Source organism: Pterocles gutturalis, unplaced genomic scaffold (assembly GCF_000699245.1).
Source record: "Pterocles gutturalis isolate BGI_N339 unplaced genomic scaffold, ASM69924v1 scaffold19826, whole genome shotgun sequence".
In the NCBI taxonomy this organism is placed as follows: Eukaryota; Metazoa; Chordata; class Aves; order Pterocliformes; family Pteroclidae; genus Pterocles; species Pterocles gutturalis.
This window is the reverse complement of record NW_010100870.1, coordinates 120,241-141,397: the sequence shown is the minus strand read 5'-3', so window position 1 is coordinate 141,397 and position 21,157 is coordinate 120,241. Positions and strand designations below refer to the sequence as shown.

Below are 21,157 nucleotides of genomic sequence, written 5' to 3'. Positions count from 1 at the left end.
CATCTTGCGATTAAGATACCTGAGAACAGGTTCAGTAAGAATCCAAGCTCCTGAAGAAGACGCTTAAGAATGTATTGAAATAAGAAGCTGTAATCATATTTTTTTTCCCTCTGTTGTCTCTACTGCATAAGAAACCATAATCTGAAGCATTTCGCAGACACTCGCCCAGATGTGTACAGTCTGCAAAGCTTGCTGTCCAAGCTGACCACTTCTTAGTAAGTGGTACTTATCCACGTTTCTGGTATGTGTATAGTACTCTGAGGAAAAATCGCTTTCTTTATAAAATTCCCAGAAGGAACACTTTGTTATGGACAGCTTTTCCTGGATGTATATCCAGAGAGATTAATGCCTAGAATTGAAAGGCATTTGGTATACACTGGAAAGTTGGCTTTCCCTCAGTTTCTCCAGATGTATTTTCTCCCCGGTACACTGGGAACACACACAACTGCATAAACTACAGATGCAGCCATGGAGCTGTATGAACTTTTGAGCCATATGAGAAGCACTGTTGAGCGTTGGTATCAGACACCGCTGCACGATGTCAGCTGAACTGTGATTGTGTTATGCTAATCACAACAAAGCACACGAATGGAGTGACACCCTTCCTGAGAAGACGCTGTCAAGTTTTACGAGAAAGGTTAACTGATCACCTTAACCTCTGTCAAGTTCCGTGCAGAAGACTTTTCTGTGCAAGATGAACCTGTGTCTCACTGCTCTGAGATGTTGACGGTGTCCTGCCGCTTATGACAAATCCAAGAGAAGGAGCTTTACAAAATGGCTCAAACCAGCTTGCTGCAGGGAAAGCAGTTCTACTGTAGGGAGTGGGTTTTCCACAAGCTTCAGCACTGCCTCCAGGAGAAAGCTAACTGCAGCAGTAGTGCTGCCAACAAACCATCTCTTGTAGCGAATTCTGGGAATAACACCGGTGTTGTCTCTGGGAAAGGAGCTGCCTGGGGTGTATTGTTGGTAGGAGGGCCTGGGAGTGGGAAGACAGCCCTCTGTACTGAGTTACTGTGGCCGAGCTCACCTGCAAACCTACAAAGAGGCTTACATCGCCAGGCTCTAGCCTTCCATTTCTGCAGGGCCCAAGACTCTGACACACTCTGTGTTGGAGGGTTTATCAGAGGTTTAGTTACACAAATCTGCCGCAGTGGACTGATCCAGGGATATGACGACAAACTAAGAGATCCTGCTATTCAAAGTCTCTTGCAGCCTGGGGAATGTGAGAGGAACCCTGCTGAAGCATTTAAAAGGTAAAAACAAATTAAAAAAGAAATTACCAAAAATAAAACCCAGATAAAAAAAATACTGACTTCTGTTTAGGTCTTCCTTCCAAAGGGTCTACAATGCAGACAGTTTAAAACATGCTTGTTTCGTGGCATGTTATCTCTATCAGAGCTTGCAGACCTACCATGGGAAAATACAACTTTGTCCTTATAGCTGACACAAATAAATATTTACTTATTAAACAAAAATTATTATTAATAGTGAATTTATTTACACTTGTATACTAATACCCTCAGTTGTAACTGGTGTTTTGGAAAGACTTTAAAGTAATTTACTCAGAGTGGGAGATAGCGGTCAGTGGCCTTCATGTGACGTAAAGGTAGGGCAGTTGTTCTTCATAGGCCTGAGGCAGACCTTTTCAGACCCTTGCAAAAGCTTCCAATATTGTGCCCTGTCTAAGAGGAAACAACTAATGGATCTCTGGGTCTGATCCAGCACATCAGTTTTATGTTTGTCTAAAAATATGTGGTAGGGAAATGTCGATTAACTCCTTATGTTGCTTCTCACAATATGTACAGATTATGTCAAATATTTATTGCTACTTTATTCCAAAGCGATGAGTGGATCAGAAATTTGTTAAAAGGGCTCACCCTGCCCCTTAGAAGGTTTGTCAGCTATCTAAGCTGCATGAAAATATTTATTTACTCAGTGTTTGCTAGCAAACCAAAGTCTCTTAAGTATGTCACTGAGGATTTTGTTTCTGAAACTATAATAATGTGTGTGTAAGCATGTATATCCATAGATCACTCAGAGTGTGCTGTCGTGAGCACAGCCTTCATGGGCATGTGTCTCTTGGTCTTCATTCCTTTGGGTCACAGTGAAGGAAAATTTAGAAAGAATACGGCTTGCCTCTAGCAACAGAGCTTCAGGGGATTTTGTTGGTAGTATAAAATCTCCCTGGAAAATTAGAAGTTCTTTAGTATTGTGTAGTGACATAACTTTTTGTGGTGTTGTCTCTCTTTTATCTTCCCTCCCTGCCCCCAACTACAAAGAGTGGGTAAACAAGTCGTGGGGTTGAACAGTGGTGCCTGCTCATTGTCATGGTGGTGTAAAGAGCCTTCCAGTTCTGATGGCTGTTGTGTCCTTGCCTGCTGATTAAACAGGATACGTGTCTACATTGTTCTCAGTGTAGTATCTTAAAACAAAACAAGTAGTATAAACCAAGCCTAATTCTAGATTTTTTTTTTTTCTTTGTTGCTGAGTGAAGATACAACTTCTAGCAGCTATTAAGGTCCTAACTTCAGGAGTGTTAAGCCCTCTCAATTTCTAATGACTAAAAACTGGGTGAAATTAAGTGTCTATAAGTAGAACAGCAGACTGGCCATCTAGCTTTAGGCAGTTTTTTAAAATCATGGACATGGATTAATCTGGTAAGTAAGAGCCCCTTTGTGATTAAAAACCTATTGAAAGGAAATTTTACTAATATAGTCTAGGCAAGCTCTCTCCAAGAGCTGGAATCCTTCCTCTGTTCTAAACATGATTACCTTACTCCAAAGAACAGGAGTTAGATAAATGTCTTGAGACAAAAATGCAGTATAGAAATAGAAAAGATAATTGTGAGTCAGCCTTTTAGACAAAACTGCTTTTTATCAATACAGGGTTTGAGTATTTAGGTCAATATACAGGTTTCTTGGTTTTGTACTGGAAAAATAAAATATGACACAACATCTGGTACTAGTCTTCCCCTTCTCAAATTTTGCAGCTGTGATTGTGAACTCTTATTATGCTAAAAATACTTACGTTGTAGTAGAACAGCTTCAGTTAAGGATCTTTAGGGGTGGTTTTGTTTGGGTTTCTGGGTTTGGTTTGGTTTTTTTTTTTTGTGCCTTCCTGTGTTCCCTTGCTGCCCACCTACCCTGCTCTGCTCTCAAAAGCAGCTGTGGTAGCTGGTCTTTGTTCTCATATTTCAGATTTAAGGGAGATGAGGTGTTAGAGACAAGGTGCTGTGCTGGGAATCTAAGTTTTCAGCACTGTGGCAGGGGACCAGGAGATGGCTGTTGACAGCAGTACGGTGAGCTTGTTCTGCCACCTGTGTCCAACCACTGTCCACACGCAAGAGGAACGTGGCAGCCCCTTCCCCCTCCACAAATATCGCAGTCATTGGGTAGATGAACTTTTGTTAACATACCAAGCGTGGAAGAAATGTTTAAAAAAAACATAAGTTAGTATTTTTCATGGTTTCTGAGATTTATCACTGAGCGTTTCAGCATTCTGATCTGGTGTGTTTGCATGTGCTTTCTGTGAAGTGGAAGCTGTAATGTGAAATGAGTTCTAGGAAGACTTAACAGTCATCGGATCGCCTTTCACGTTGTGTAAAGGCACTGAAACAGCATAAAGCTCTCGTTTCAATGATCCATTGATTTTTACCTTATTTTAATTTTAATTATTCGGTAGAAGAGGGGAAAAGTCTTTCTTTAAAGACACTGTCGAATTTTGGCTCTGCTTTGCAGGGCTGCTCCAGACCCAGCTATGTATTCATGGCCTAAAATGGAAAGGCTTCTCTTCATAGCTGCTAAACAAGATTATAGTATTCTATTTTTGTGCTAATTGTCCTGGAAATAGTAAGAAAGAAAAACTTTCTGATGCCTTGTAATGTGCCAGTTTATAAACAATGTAACATCAGTCAAAGTAGTGAATCTTTTTCTAAAGAACACTTTTTCAGTAGGTTTTCAGTAACCCTGATGGTCATAGTGATACACGTGCAGGTGATAACCCAGAAAGTTACGACTTTTCACCTCCTGTGTGAATGTCTTCTCTTAAAAATTTCTCATGTATTTATATGATTATAAAGTGCCCTAAATATTCTTTCAGGGGCAGATCTTGCAGATTTGAAGAGCTGGAAGGGCTGCTGCATACAAATATATTTAGCAAGCATTTGTTGCTGCACTGCCATCTGAGAGAAAGAACTACCTACAGCCCTGCTGCTGGGGCACTTCTCACCTGTGCAGTGGTGGGGCAGAAACCGGTCTTAAACGTAAGGGAGAATGCTGGAACCTCACACTCAAATTTTAGGTGAAAGTGAAGCAGGAAATATAAAGGAAATGGCAAAGAGTGTTACAGACTCCAAAAGTAGGAAGAAAAGATGTGTGTGTGGTTGAAAAGGTCTATTAGGCTATTCTTCCCTATTTAAACAGAAAACTTGAAATCAGAATAACCCAGATTTTCCCATATGGTTGTGAATGGGAGTTTTTTTCAGTTTTGTTGCTGCAAGTTTATACTTCCAGTGATTAGTAGGAATACAGGTGGCTGTCAGCTATCCAAGGCCGTGAGGACATAGAGGATCTCTGATATAAACCCTGGATAAGACTGAAATTTGTGCAAACCAGGCTGTAAAAAGACATTTACCCTTATGATCCTGGTTTACATTTTTCAAAGGAGATTATGTTAAACAGATTTAGACAGTAGGGGAAGGCACATTGTCTCCCATGGGTTGTGCTGCAGTTAGGATCAGTGGCAGGAGGCAGAGCTTGGTTAATTCACATCCTAGAAAGTAGCCAATACTGGAAGTGTAGACCTAGTTTACCCTGCAGAGGTGATTTCTTTTGCAGCCATTGATGTGAGTTTCAAAGACACCCATGACCAGAGCTCGTGAGTCAGTTTCAGACAACTTAGAGATGGAACAGCTGTCTCTTAAATAACATAATGTAGTTAAGCTTGTGCTCAACTCACCTTTAGTGTGTGTTGGTGTAGTACAAACTTAAAGCAAAATTTGAATTTGTTTGGGTCAGTTGCTGAAATGAATAAATCCCTAAAACGATGCAATTTCCACATCTCCCAGCAGGTTGGTGCGGATTGATCTCCTTTGCTGTCACTTGCAGATGAAGTTTCTTGCTGCCTTCTGCATGTCTGTTCAAGAAACTTCAAATCTTGTGACCTTTCACATAGTTATTTCTCACATATTGAATTGGGTCAGTGATGTTCAAGTGCTTTCTTTACTTGTGAAGTGTCCCAAAAATTGATTACTAGAGTATATCTAATACAATTACTTTAACGTGAGATGATCTCATAAAAGAGATTTACACAGGGGAAAAAATTAAGCTGTGAATTCAGATTTCCACTTCCTCACGTTCCTGAAATTGCATTCACCTGCAAGTAGCTGTCCCTGATCAGTAGGGACCCAAGAAAGGACAGTTTAAAAGAAAAAAAAAAAAAGCTGATGAACAAGTTTGTGATTGTATAAGAACTTCATAGAAGTTTTCTCAAGCTGCAGCTCTATCTTCTTTATGAAAAATGAATATAGTGAAAACTGTGCCCCAGAAGTTTTGCGTTATATTGGAATGGGAGCAACGTTGATATAAAAAGTAAAGCTGTTCTGTAGTTCTCTAGAATATGTGAATATCTGTAGACTTGATTGTAACATGTGTGAGAGGTCATGTGAGGTTTTAGGCTGACTGCAGGTTTGAAGCAGGGGTCTAGGCTGATTAAAGTTGAAAGCCTTCTTGTGTGAGTCATTGGTTTGGACAGTGTTAAAGCACAACAAACCTTGTGCCAATAGCTGTTATCTAGGTAAAGCTACTTTTACCTCTTTGGAGGAGAACTGCAAAGATTTGAGCCTCTGGTGTTTGGTATTTGTCAATATGATGGAAATCTCATAAGAGCAGAATTCAGAGTGAAAAACTAGGACTATCAACTGGTGCTAACAAGCATCTCCTCCCTCCCAGCCCTTCACCTGTAGTGGCTTTCCATGCTACTAATTAATTTAGTTTTCTTTTTTCTTCCCTGTTTCCCTCAAGAATGGTGTATCATCAGAAAGTTGTAAATTGTAGGTGACTGAGAGAGCTTTTACCCTTACCTAAATGATAAGGGGAAACAATTTGATTTCAAGTTCTAGATTGTTTGTCTGACGATATAGAAAAACACGGGTTTGTTCAGCGAATGTTCTGTGATGGTTGTCCAGGAACTTTAAGTCTGCAGTACTGAAATGCCATTTTTCTTGCTATTTATTTAGCATAGATGAAGGAACAGGTTTAGTAATTGAGTTGTGTGCAGTAACAGATGAAGTGTGAAGAAGCTGTTCTTTTTGGAACTCCTTGTACAATCTTTGAAGCCAGTAACAGAATTAAAATTACCACAGATTGTGTAGGCTTTATTGAGCAATTAATTAGTGAGATTTTCACTGTGCTGGAGTAGCTTATTCTTAATTGCAAAAACTTAAGTGGTTTTTGGAGTAAATCTGAAAAGTTGAAGGCAAGCTCCTGCTTAGTTCTTTCCTTTCCCTCTTTTTTTTTTGTCCCTCTCTTTTAACTGTTTATGTTTGCATTATCTTTAGCTAACAAAAAGTTTCGAATCCACTTTAATGTCTGAGCCCAGAAATTAGAGTATCCTGACTTTCGTGGAAGCAGTAGGAGTTAGTTTTTGATACTTTACCCTACAAACTCTGAGTTATCCTTGCTAGTGCATTAACCACAGTGCATGCTTCTGCTGCTGTTGGCAGCTGGCAGAAGCAGGAAATGGGCATCATTTCTGGACGTTTTACTGGCACCCAAAGTCCTGTGATTTCTATGAAAATAAGCGATACTCATTTAGCTCTGGAGGGGGTGAAGTGGTAGTGTGTGATATTCGTGCTACTTTTCTCTTGGTTTTATTTTTATTTTTAATTAAATAAATTTACTAAAAGTCTGTTTTTACTATGAGTGTAGGAGGGATTGAAAGAAAAGATAACACTGAAAGGCAGCCTGCATCTTTTTCTCTAATCTTCTCCCTTCTTCTGGAAAGGACTGCTACACAGCCTTCCCCTTTGCTTCTGCAGCTTCAGGACAATTTTGGTAGCTGTAGCTTTGCAATGGTTACAAGGAGGGTATGAACATAGATCTTGTCAGACTCTCTAGTTTCATAGTGCTGTAAGTGGTAGAAACAAAGCCAAGGACCAGCTTCATGTGAAAAAAGATCTGAATGCATAATGAATTAATTTACAAGACCCTTTAAAGAAGAAAGTTGTTAAACTTCCTGTATGTTTATTCACTTACCACATGTAAAGTTCAAATGTGCAAGTGACTGATTTCCACCTTGAGAGAGAAGCTTGGAAAGGGACCTCAGAAAATCAAGTCCATCTCCTTCCCCAAGCAGAAGAAACCAAGTGTGTTTCTGAGAGATGCTTGCTTCATCTGCTCTTACACTTCACAGTTCTAATCAGCAAAAAATTCCATGTGTCTAACCTCAGTTTTTTCTTGCTGTAATCTAAGCTTGTTACTACTTAAGATGTTCTCCAGAGACATGGAGAATAGATTATATTTTTCCTTTCTGGGACAGCCTTTTGTGTATTTGAACACTATTTCATTCTCTTTCATCTCATCTTTAAATAATTCCAGCTTGTTAGGAATAGGAGTAGGAGCTATAACTATTTTTAGTTAAAAACAAGCTCAGAGATCGAGTAGTTTTGTGTTAGGTACCTTTGTGGGGACTTCCTGTGATGCATCGATGAGTTGTTTCAGATCTTGGCACCTGCAGCATGCCAAAGGAGAAGTGCAGGGCTCTGGCAAGGGAGGTTCTGCCTCTATCACTGACACTGCTGTGTTCTTGCTCGTAATGGAATAATCACAGTTCACTTTTAGTATTTAATTTCTGGTGAAAAAAGTCTGTGTCAAAAATATGTACCCTCAACATCAAGTGACTGGGGTACTTCTTAAATCAAAAAAGTCTGCTAAACAAAATTTTTTTTTTTTTTTTAACAGTGCAACTCCTGTGGGTTTCACCAAAAAGACTGGACGGTTTTACAGTCTTTAGCTCCCTAGCAGATTGATGCTCATACTGTGGAAACTTACACTTAAGGGATTGTGTAGTGAGAGACGTAAAATATTAAAAATAGCAGACAGACTTCACGGCACATAGTCTTTTACAACTCTTTATAGGAAGCAGATACATGCAAACTGGTATCTGCAAGATCAAAAGATCTTTCGAGATCTAATGAAAAAAATGATAAACAAGACAGTCTATATGAAAGAAGTAAGGAACAGTACAAAAAAAAAAATTATGCTGAAGCTTAATGCTGCATCCTCTGTGGTGGTGTACTGTGAAGATCTGAGCAGCTACAGCGTTAATGGTCAATGTGTGGGACAGTGCTGCCTATCTGCAGTGTAGCTTACTAGTTGTAACCGTTCAAGTAATTACAGTTTCTGTGCTGACTTTCACTTTTGTTTGGAATGAGTCTGTTAATTTACAAGTATTTTCATATTTGTCATTTATATTATGGAGACTTCTAGTGAATACAGCATTTGTCTACATTTTGATTATTCAGTAACATGATTTATTTTATACTCAAAAGTGATCAAGGACACCAACAGCAAATCATACCAGTTCATGGCTGAGATGAGAAACTATTTTTATAAGAGCATGCACAAGAGGTTAAAAAGAATCTGCCAACTCAGCTTGTGTTTCCAGTTCAGTGAAAGTGAAGTTGCAGAAGATGACTTGGCATTTCAGAAACTCACTCTTGTGAGAATATCTTGACTCTGATGGAGCTTCTGATTCCTAGTACGTACACGTAATGTGTAACTGATGCTTTAGACTTTTAACTGATGCTAGGTTTCATAGAAAATGCCGTGTTCTGGTGCTTTCTAGACTGTTAGAAAGTTGGGCGTTGCCTGAAGTTTAAGTACTTTGTGGCATGTGTCTCTTTAGGCTTTAACCTAAAATGTGTAGAGTTAAGGGCTCACATAGTAACAGTTAGTGTTTCTGCAAGAGCCAAGTTGTATGTTCTTTCATTGTGTGGAAGCACAGTGTACAGACTGAACAGAATACCATTTAAGGTTTTAACCTTTTCAGTTTAAATTACCATAAGAAAGTTTCCCTAAGGCATTTTAAGAATGACAACTTACATAGGCCTTTTTGTCTTCTACTACTATAGGCATTAACATTTTGCCTTTAATCCATATGGCTCAGTCTTAAACCCTACAGGTTTTCCTATAAGCTGTTTAGTTAGATGGACCTTCGTAGCAATTCTCACTTGTTAATTATTTCCCCTCCCTCCAGTTTTCTATGCACATGTTCATAGCTTGTGGAAGGGTTTAAATTTCTTTTCTTTTCCTCCTTTTTAATTAAAAAAAATGAAAAGGATTTGGTGGATTGTGAAGTAGGATTTAGTGGGTCTACTATACTGGGAAAAGAGTAGTGAGATACTGCCTTCTGAAAGTGTTAACGAAGCAGTGCATTGAAGAGGCTTCAGTTTCTTCTGCGTGACAATGGGTACAATACACTGGGAATGGTGAGAAATCTATCTTTTTTAGGAATGTTCTAAAAGTTAGTGTAGAAACACTTCATGATTGAAGACTTTCTGCTCAGAAAGAAATAATTAGGGAAGAGGGTGAGTGTGATTGTAAAAAAAAAAAATTAAGAAGATAATTCTGTTGAAATAAGGGTTGAGTTGCGTATAGGTGTTCAAAGGTATTGCAGAAGAGGTGCCACAAAGAATGCAGGTGGGGAGGTTGCTGGTACACTCAACAGCAAAATGTGCTGGGTTGAAATGAAAGAGGAACGAAAATGAGATCAAGAAAATAAAGCAAATGGGGAAATTTACATAGCTGATGGAGTGAACAGGGCAAAACAATTACAATCAAAGTCCTCTCTGTGTTGCATGTTTGTGTATACCTTCAGACAAAGCAGGGACCAAAAAGTCTCTTTTGTTGATAGAAGGTGATCAAACTTCTTGGCTCAGTTTTGGATACTGTTGTTTGAGTTGATGGGCTTGGGAGGAAGAAGGGGAATAGAGGATCATATGTGAGTGGACTTTCGGTCTGGTGCTTATCAATTATGCTTATCATTGTTTTTTCTTTGTCATGTACTAATAACAGTTGGTAGTAGTGGTATATGTGTGGAGAAGGAGAGATGAGTATCTGCCTGTACAGACGGAAGCTGTGATATCCTAGCAGATGAAAGAGATTAGGAGCAAGAGTGCATGGTAACATCTTATTTGAGGTTACTTGAAGAATCGTGTAGTTGTCCTGGAAGAAACAGAAAAATGTTCAGAAGCTTTAGGTTGGTTAAGGAAAATACCAGCAGTATAGAGATGACAGTAATGAAGCAGATATGAATGAACCTCATGAGGAAAAGCTGTTAAGAAAGGGATTACAACATGATTTCCGTCTTAAAGCAGTTAATTAACAAACCTTGGTTTAACTACAGTAGCTCTCCTGCGGTGATGATGAGCATGATAGAAGCACTGAGCTGTCTATCCTTTTTCTACACTTTCATGAAGTAGAGTTTAACAGGACATTGCAAAAAGCTCTGTTTGTAGGTAAAGTGCAGCTGATGTGCAATAAGAGAAATTTTGTCCTATATGCTTCTAAATTAGCAAAGGAGTATCAACTCTGCCTGGTCTACCAAATGGAAACTTAAGTAGTCAACAATGCAAAGAGTTTCAGAATGTTACAAGCTTGTAAATTGCCTCACTGCTGCACTGGTATGAATGGTGGTAAGGTTACTGACACACCTTGGTTTTGACTAGTCTAGAAACACTCTGGTAAACTTTCCAGATTTCTGCAGCCTTCCGCTGACAGTTGTATGCATCACTTTAATTTCAGATTCTTTATTTTGTATTGGAGAGTGTTGCCATTTCCTTTGCTTCCGCTTCATTCCACTTAGTTTCTCTTAAAAAATGAAGAAAAAAGGTTATTTTTTCCCCAGAAGATTTGTAGCAGGTACTGCACAATCACATTAAGTTTGATTTTTGTGACTTCAGGAGCCCTTTTGTCCTTTAGTACCTCCTTCTATTTTAAATTATGATAAAGTTACCATCCACAGTATCCATTTTGTGTATAAATTGTTGCAGGGGGGACAGAATGTAGTTTCTGTCACTTGTTCTATTGTAGTTAAAGCTAAAAATAGATCTTACTAACTATAAAGCTATAGAATCAGTTCCAAAGCTAAATGCATCACCACTGTAAGATAATAGCACCGTGTGAACCTGATTCTAACCTAACAATGTTTTTTTTAAAGTAAATTACAGAGAAGATACAGAAAGGATCAATAGGAGATTTACAGTCAAATTAAGAGAAATTATATCTGCTTGGGTCGAGGGAGAAAAATAAACCACAAAGTGATTTATATGGACCCAGAATGATGCACGAGGAACATATGCTTTGGATTCTACTTTGGGGAGTATGGGAGAATAATTTGGAATGGGACACGTGAAAGCTGCTCCATCTGTTGCACTGTCTTAGTTGAAGAGGCAATTAAAGGTTAGGATAGTCCCTTTTACTTCAGAAAATAAGATGGGAAAAGGTATGTGGTAACGCAAACATAGGAGGAAAGCTGTCTTAAGTGTTTGACTAGTAAGGTAAAACCTTAACAGCTTTTCATCTTGTATTTGTGCAGAGGATTTTCTGAAAATGAGGTTGGACGGCATAATCCTGCAATCAGTTCAACAGTTGCAAGTGTGAGGTTCTTTATGGTGATGTGCAAGAAATGAGAAAGGCAGGTATATAGCAACTTCATTGGGGAACGATCAAGATTTCAAAATGTATATTGTTGTTTTAGTCTGGTTCCTCCAAGTAGGCAATTCAAGAACCTTCCTGCTAAAATAGCCACTGCAGCGCCTCTCTTTGTGCTTCCCAATCAGTAATGTATTTTTTTTTTCTTTTGAAATCAAATGCATAGAAAAAATCTAATTCATTTGGGGACTGTCAGGCTGAACTGCAATAGTAATGGAATGGTGGCTGGGTTTGGATCGTGTGCATTATGCTATTTTCTTCTGTTACACAGTCATGGAATAACAGAACGTAGGGCTGGCTGGGCAGTGACCTAGAATGCAGCCTGACAAAAGCCACACCACTGAATGTATTCAGTGCAGTTTTCTACCTGTCTCATCTGGGAGGTTTTTTTTTTTTTTCTGCTTTGTGGCTAGTATTTCTCTCATGTCAACAAATACAATCGTATACATGGAAAGCAATATGTGTTTCTGCAGTTGTGTTTATGCTCTGCATAAATTGAGACATAAGAAAGAAATGAATTTCATCTGTCTCCAAGAGGTAGAATAATACAACTTAAGCTACAAGAATTTTGATTCAGTTGTATACTAATGTGTTCAGATAACACTACTCATAGAAGAAGATATATTTTTGTTTAACAAGTGAATATTAGGGGTTTTATGGCTAAGGAACCAGGTAGTTAATAAGGAAAACTGAAAAGACTGTATATTTCACTTTGCTGAACCTTTGGTTTCACAAATGGTTTAAAACTAACTTCGCAATTTTAATACATGCTGTTGCATATATAAGCTTGTTTTTCTTATTGTGGTACCCCACTCCTACATGTTGCATTTCAACCACAGACTTCTGAATACTTACAAAGTGAGTTGTTATCCTGACTTTAAACGTATGGAAAACAAGGTGCAGTATAGGTAATTCTGTCATTTCAACTAATAATAGTTTTCAGTGAGTCTGATTTGATGCTTTCATCTAATGCATTTGATGTAAAGTGTACTTTCTTTGACAACCTCCACCTTTCTCTTTTTTATTTTTAAGAAGGAGATTGAATTGTGGAAACAGACAATGATATTTTAATTCATGCTTAATTCAGAGAAAAGCAGTGATACTTTTTTTTTATTATTTTAATAAAAGAGAGCTTTTCAACAACACCTGGTGGATGACAAATCCCAGGGGTAAATATAAATGATAGAAACTTAGACAGTGGCTCAAAAACGGGGGCTGGAGGAGGAGAGGAAAAGGGGCTATTCATATAGGGCCATGGGATGGACCAAGAAGAAAAGTGAGGTAGTTAATCAAATGCCTTAGTTGTCTTTATACTAATGGAAAAAAGGTATGGAGTATAAAGCAGAACTGGAAATATTAGTACACAGTCAGGGCTGATTTAAATGCCCTAAAAGATCTCTTGGGATAACTTGTATAACTGGTATGTTTAAAAAAAAAAAAAAAAGCAGCTTGTTTAGAAATTGATTTGTATGGTCTGCACTTGCTAGTGGTTCTAGAATAAACTAAAGAAGTTAAAGGTACTGGAAGATCTGTGAATAAAAGATACATACTACATGTGATAATAGTTTTGCCTGTGTCATATCTACCTAAAAGTGTGTTGGTAGAAGTGTTATCTTTTATGGACTGCAAATAAAACTACCTACGAACTACCCTATGAGACCATCCTGTCTATCTAAAAGTTTGCATGCTTTGGTGAAGTATAGTAGTTGTCAGTAACTGAGATTCCCACACCTCTAAACCATGTCTTTCCTAAAATATTAATGTTTTACTTTACCAGACCAGCAAGACCAAGTAAGTTAAGCTTCTCCAAGATATCAAATGGATATCCAGTGCATAGAATTTGAGTCAATGGCTCAGTGTCCAGGTGGCGTTCCACATGGACAGTGGGATCGAGTGCACCCTCAGCAACTTTGCCCATGACACTGAGCTGTGTGGTACAGTTGACATGCTGCAGGGAAGGTCCCTCTGCCATCCAGAGGGACCTTGACAGGCTGCAGAGGTGGGCCTGTGCAAACCTCCTGAAGTTCAGCAAGGCCAAGTGCAAGGTCCTGCATGTGGGTTGAGGCAATCCCCAGCACAAATACAGGCTGGGAGGAGAATGGATAGAGAGCAGCCCTGAGGAGAAGGACTTGGGGGTGTTGGTGGATGAAAAACTCAACATGACCCAGCAATGTGCACTTGCAGCCCAGAAAGCCAACTGTGTCCTGGGCTGCATCAAAAGCAGCGTGGCCAGCAGGTCCAGGGAGGTGATTCTCCCCCTCTACTCTGCTCTGGTGAGACCCCACCTGCAGTACTGCATCCAGCTCTGGAGTCCCCAGCACAGGAAGGACATGGACCATTTGGAGCAAGTCCAGAGGAGGCCACAAAGATGGTCAGAGGGCTGGAGCACCTCCCGTATGAGGACAGGTTGAGAGAGCTGGGGTTGTTCAGCCTGGAGAAGAGGAGGTTCTGGGGGGGCCTTATAGCAGCCTCCCAGTACCTAAAGGGGGCTACAGGAGAGATGGGGAGGGACTCTTGACAGGGGGTGTAGTGACAGGAGGATGGGTAATGGCTTTAAGCTCTCTCTTTTTAGTGTGTTCTGTAATGGTCTGGCTGGCTGTGTAAAGGGAAATGGTTACAAATTTTGGATGCTACTGGCTTCCTTGTAATGACTTGTGTTATGCATGGGACCAAAGTAATAGGACAAGAAGTACTCGGCTTAAATGGCAAGAAAACAGGTTAAGTTTAGACTCATGGGGCAGGGGGGAGTATAAAAACTTCCCAATTATAAGAATATTGAAGCACTGGAATAGATTGCTTGGGGAGCCAGAGTATGGGTCACTGGAAGTCTTTAGGAATGCCTTAGACTAGTGTTTTTCAGGGATGACAGGTGTAGAGCTTATCTGTCTGTATGCGGGGAAGGGGACTAGATGACCTCTTCATCACTAAAAAACAGAACTGGGAGAATTTGTGTAGAATAAATTGCTATTTAATATTAGGTGTTCAAGAAAGTGTTTGCGTGGTTTCCTGTACTCTCCTTTTTGTCTTTGGTAGGAACACAGGTTTTTGTATGTCAGGCTCTGAGCAGTTGGAACATATTGTATATGTTAGCACATATGGCAAATCTATTGCATTTAAAATGAGATAAAGTGAGTCAACCTGCTCACGGTAGCAGGTGTGAATGCTTTTCAGCTACAGTTGTCTGTCCTTTATAATAGCTGAGTTGTTTGCAAACTGTTGTAGGCAGTCCCACTATTACACCAAAATGTTTGCTCTTAAGGTTTCTCTTTTCTGAGATCTAGAGTAAGTCCACCAGTAGATCCACTGGCAATGCTTTGTGGACAAACATCCCCTGTGTATTTGTGTGACACAGTAGGAGGTCTCTAATGGGTACACAGGGTCTAGCATGCTCTGTTTGTGTGTGACCAGTGGTGCTGGTTCTATGATCAACTCTGCTTTTGTCTGGCCTGATGCCCTGGGGCTACCTTTTGGGCTCTCCTTGTGGGACTACAAGCCAGCTTTACAATTACAGATAAAATTCAGGTTGCAAAATCAGGTACTGAATTGCACAACAGGACTTGCCTGCTGTTCCGAATTCACCACTTGTGAAGAGAATAGGCCCTGGATTTACATCCATGTAGTATACCTAGAGCTTTCCTAATAGGTGATTCTTGGGACTTTTTTTCTTTTCTGCTTTCTGCCTCTCCCTTCATCAGGCTGCCTGTAGTTGGGTAGGACTGCTAGAGCCAGTTTTTCTTTCTGTGCAGACTGTAAATAAGTCATTTACTAGAAACAGTAATCTGTGTTGTACTATAGTCCATGAGTGTGTTGAATTCCAGCATTGCACTTTGTCAGAAAGTCATAATCGTTTGTAGTACACTTCATCATGTTGAAAAATTGCAGAACAACCACCTCAGTAAGCTGATCAAATCACTGCTATGTACGCAGGTGTGCACACATCACCCTGGGTAGTGCCACTTTTGCCACACTGAGCCGTATGGTTGTTGGTTTGGGGTTTTTTTCCAATTTAAGTGTAGACATGTCCTATGCTTCACAGCCCCCGTATTGCTTGAGTGTTGCCACTGTCAGTTAAGGGTGCTGTGTGTATGTTTTTCGGGATGCTTTGACCAGTCTGAGCAGCTGGGTGATTGGTAAGAAGCAAAAGCCTGTGTTGTGCATGTATATATAGTGCCAAGAATGGGGCTGGTACTGTACAGAAAGCAGCTATTGTACCTGGCTATTAGACTTTCCCTTTTAATCATTAGCCAGAATGCATTGCGAGGAGGTGAATAAACGGTTTACTGTCATCATCTGTAAGACATAAATGCCTCGTCATAGGACAAAGTAAAACTCCCTGATGTACAAACAGTACTGCAAGTAATTTGTGAAGATGCTTTGGTTTTTCTTTCTGTGTGAATACATCTGCCGAAGGTTTTCTTAGAAAGAAAGTAATATTTCATCAACTGAGCAGCAGGAGCTATCAATTTTATTAGAAGTGAAATTTACCTTTTCCTCTTTTGTTGTGACCTGTGTCTCATAGGGAGTTTGGAAAACAACAGAGAAAAACTAAGCCACTGGCATACATCTGTCTGTGCTGAAACTCCTGACAATCTTTTAACAGCTTTATCTGCACTGGCTTCACTCTTTTAAATGCAAATTTGAAACTGTGGGGGGACAGCTTTAACGGATTATACTCCACTAACCAATCCTGAGTTTATTATAATACACAAATGAACATGTGTCTCTTATCTCGTGAGGCAAGGCGGGGTATTTGCTGTCACCTGAGAGAATTTCTAAAGTACAGATGATTTAAAATATGTGGAGTTTTGCATTTTGTCTTCTATTCTTATACATTATAAACCTTTTATCTGTATTCCACTGCTCGTGGAAGTAGTGGAAACCCCATTACAAATAGATTTGTCCCCTTTAGGTACCTGTGTCCTTAGATACCTTACAGTGGTATGGGCTGCCCTCTGTAATGTCTCTATAACATATTTCCTTCCCATTTTGCTGTCATGAAGCACCTCCAGCTTTTAACTGCCCCAGAGAGCTGCCTTCTTCCCTGGGTGTCCCCCAGCTGTGGGCTAGGGAAGGTGGAACTTCTGCTGCACCTGATTCGGTTCCACTTACTGGTTAGGATTTTTCTAGGTCTCTGTGTGATTTTTTTTAGGCAAAATTCCCACTACTACTTATGTTGCAGGCAAAAAATTACTACAACATTATGTAAAGAGAGTTGGCTTATTCACAGTTTCTCTATGTAGTGCATTTTCTGTATTATCTGATACAGCATAAATGGAAGTGTCTTAAAAATTCCATGGTAAACTGCTGGGATGTGTCATGTTGTTGTAAACCGCCTGTAAGAAGGAAGATGCTTGTTTGCTTTTCCAGAGATTGAGACTAGTACTTGAAGAATTGTCTATTTTGTTATAAACTAGGTATTATAAACATTGTTAAACTAAGTGTACTTATATATCAAAAAGTATCCATCCTATATATATATATATATGTGTGTGTGTCTTCTTCTGTAACTTTAGTCTTCAAAAATTGTTAGATCAAATGGACAAATGAGCAGTTTCCTTGTAAACTCTGAGGCATCCAGATCTCATACAGAGGACAGCACAGCATTGTCTCTGTCATGTGAGGTGAATATTTTATGAAGTTCTGTTGGCAAGTTTTTGCCAATAGGATAATAAATGCAGGTAAAACTCAGTGTAACCTCAGTTGCTGCCATCAGTTGATCCACTCCATCGTGTTACTAGCAATCGCCAAAGCTGTTCTTCCAAGGTATTATAAATACATTTTTTCAGCATGTTTACAGTCTTCAAGGATTTGTTTTAAGGAATTACAATCCTGACGGAGTTTGCAGCTGTTTTCTGTTATTCTGTGTGATCGCCTACCGGCACTACTGTTTCTTATGACTCAGAATAGAGGCATTAATATTAATGTAATTGTAAATATCGCATAGGAACTGTCTCGCTAGCAGTGAATATTGCTTTCCTTTTTGAAATGCAAAATAGTCTTTATGAAAGAACACCTTCTGATGGAGATCTCTGCAGGGAGGTGCTGCTGAACTCAAGCAGGAGAATGCCAGCTTCCTAAAATTTTAGGACTCCTGTAAACAGAGTGGAGGAGACAAGTGAGCTGAAGTAGAGCATAAGGGGAGCCTTACCTGACATAGCAATAAACATCATTCAGCGCATTTAGCACCATTTTTAAAAATCACTTTGAGAAGCTTGCCTTACTTTTCCTGTGCTCGTGTCCTGTAGTGCTGGTTTTTAACTTGCGTCGCTGCCAATGAGAGATTGTTCTTTCCAACCTGACAAAATGCAACAGCAAAAAATACAACCCAACCAGCAGATCCGGCCACATTGAGAGTGATGATGGTGCACATGGTTCAAACCAGAATGAGCTGGATTTGGATTCTGACAAATAGTTGATTTTAATTTTTTCTTCTTCTTCTTTATTTCTGTGCTTCTGGCTTGCATAGGAGCAGAGTTTTATACAGTTATTCTGTGTGTTTATCTGTAGTGATCGCTTAGCAGCTGGATAGAGAAGAGAGAGCCCTTTTATAGGGATAAGTTTAGTTCATGCTGTAACAGGCATCAAATAATTTAAGTGGGGATGTAACTGTATTTCCTGTACACCAGAGACAATCAAATATGAGGGACACATTCATAGGGAACTAGGACTTATCGCTGCTCTTGCTCCTAGAAATGCTTATTGTTAAATGACATCTATGCATTTGCCTGTGTTTTTTCTTTTTTTTTCTTTTTTCTTTTTTTTTTTAGCAAATATGTGCATTATGTGCATTCCACTGTTACACTTTTTTCAGCCTTTGTGGACAGCACCACTGTCTTTCTGCTTTGTTCTGTTGTGTCTTGGTATTTTTGTGGATCCAGTCTAAAAATCTCAATGATAATCACAAGCAGAACTTCAGCATAGCCTGTATGTATTCCTTCCGTATGTGGAAAATTAGAAAATTGTGTTTGTGTGGCTTCAGTCAACTCAGTAGCAATCCTGAAGAATTGTGTGGGATGGCTCATTGTTCTGCGGACTCCTTATTTGCTAGAGAGCGTGTAAAACGTCTTTGCTCTGCATAAATAAGCCATTGCATTACATTGCCATTGAAATGAATTCCGTCATTTAAAATACCTAATTGTACTGTTTTCTCTATAGAGATTTTGCATTTTTACTGACTAATTAGTTTTGTCGTTTTAAGTCACAATTTCTATTTCAGAAGTTTTCTGTAATGATAACCACTTTTGTATCTGTATTGAATATAGAAGTTCTAAAGGTAAAGCTGTTTGTGGTTATCCTTTCAGAAGATAAGGAAAATCAACTTCTGGTCTTTTGAGTGGCACTCTGCAAATTAAGCAATCTGGTACAACAGTCTGTAGATGAATCACCCTTTACGGAAGTACTTTAAGACATTGTTAGTTCTGTGTCAATTGATGTGATTTTTCCTGTGCAAGCAAGAAATTGGAGGGCAGTGGAATTACTAAGTCACGTTATGGAGGTAAACATGGTGTGAGTGCTGGGAAGTTAGCACAGCACTTACCGTCTCTGAAAAGTTTCACTATTATGTTATTTGGCATCTACTCTGAACTGAAGAGATATAAAATGTCTAGAAGGAACAGGAGTTTATGAAACTCCTTCTAAGGGCACTTTAAGAGAAAACCTTATCAGTGTCTTGTCAATGCCACACTTTTAATACTATTGCTGTAAGCTGGGAGAAGTCGTTGTGCCTCATTTTATATATGCGTGTGTATATATTTTTCCTAGTGGAATTTAAGTTATGTTATGATTCAGAAATGAAAGTGTGGTGAAGTGGAAAAAAGCAGAACACAGGGAAACAAGGATCTGTGGAATAGCTTTTTATGAAGCACAATCAGTATGCTGGGACTTTTCTGCCTGGAAAGAAATGGCTCAGGGAGGCTGGGATAAAGTCAGAAGACTACAAATGGTATGGAGAGGGTGAATACGGCAATACTGCTCACCGTTCCTTCCAGTACAGAAGCAAATGGGTATCAAATGAAACAATGATGTTTTGCATTTAAATCTACAAAAGGGAGTATTTTTTTCACGCCGTGTGTAACTAAGCTGCAGAAGGCATTGCCATGGGATTGGTTTTGATAGAAAAAGAAATGTTGCAGGGAAAATGCCTTAACAGAAATAGCTGAGAGGGCAAGGCGGCGTTCTGGTGGGGAAAGGGTGGAAAATGTGGCCATTTCCAACTGCCTCCTTTCATTGTGGGATTGGCATCACTTTGGAAAGTAATTTTAACCTTCTGGCTACTTTAATTTCCTGTTCTGTAAATTGGTAGCTGCTTAACTTCCCAGCTTAGTGAACAGTGATTTTAGTTTTACTTTAGGCATCTTCTGAAAGAGTAACCAGCTGTAGAAGTACCAAAGGATTCTAAATAGTCTTGTGAATCTGGAAAAAAAAAAGGGGGGAGGAGGGCAGTATTAGGGATTTAAAGTCCATCTAATACTGGATACTTTCAGAACACAAGTATTCTGTACTTCCTTTATATACCTTTGGGGAAAGTTCTTCAAGGGTAATAGATCACTTAGTCTGCTCCACTAGATTCTGCTGTTACTGTCGGACATGAAGGGTGCACCTCTCTCTTTCCATTTTACGTTTTTCTCAGTCAGAAAGCCAGAAAAGCCAGAAAATAACAAACCTTCCACTAGCAGTGCTTTCAAATAATTTCTGAAGTGGGTTGTGTTCTTCCATTAACAGGCAAGATTTGCCTATATTCCAATTTGAATGCTTGGTAGGTAATAATGTCTTGACCAAAGTCTTCTGAAAATGAATTTATATCAGTAAAACAAATGAAAAAAGATTATTATGGTCTTGAGTAAAACAAAAAATACTTACAATGTGCATACCTTCTAGACACATGCAAATAAGTCTACAAAAGAGAGCGAACTGCTAGCTACATGTTTTTCTCACCTCATTTAATTTTCTAAATCTTTTTACTATTAGTCAAAGTTTACTTGCTGAATGTATTTAGAGATTATTTAGTCAGTGAAACTTATGGGCCTAAATAATTATGAAGTTTCCCAAAAAATAGTAGCGTAGCATGGAAATACCAGATAGACACATGATGGTTATGTAGAAGCTGTTCAGTAAGTTTGCTGTTTAAAGATACATGTAAGTGCAGAGTTGGGGATATTTTTAAGGAGTACCATTAAGGGTGGCAACAATACATGCAAATTTGAGATTTTTAGCTGCGCAGTCAGATGCGTTGGTATAGATGTTAGTGTTCCGAGGATGCAGATAATCCTTTTCTAGTAATAGGAACTTCGCTGTGAGTAAAAACTTAATACATCAAAGTCACTACAAAGTGCCTCAGTCTGCTACTAAATTAATTTGCATTTTGTCTGTGGAGGTATGACAGAAATTCTGTTCTTTGCAATACAAACTATTCTTCCTTCAGACTTGAACTCTTTGAGCTTTGATAT

General features: G+C 39.2%; 1 protein-coding gene across 1 annotated transcript in view; it reads left to right on the top strand.

Annotated features, from left to right (window-relative positions):
- Positions 1-682: 682 nt before the first annotated feature.
- Positions 683-21,157, top strand: part of ANKRD50 (ankyrin repeat domain 50) — a 36,126-nt gene continuing 15,651 nt past the window's right edge. Inside the window, exon 1 of the mRNA XM_010081479.1 lies at positions 683-1,253. Coding sequence (XP_010079781.1) covers positions 775-1,253 — 479 coding nt within the window. The 5' untranslated portion in view covers positions 683-774. The remainder of the gene's footprint in view (positions 1,254-21,157) is intronic.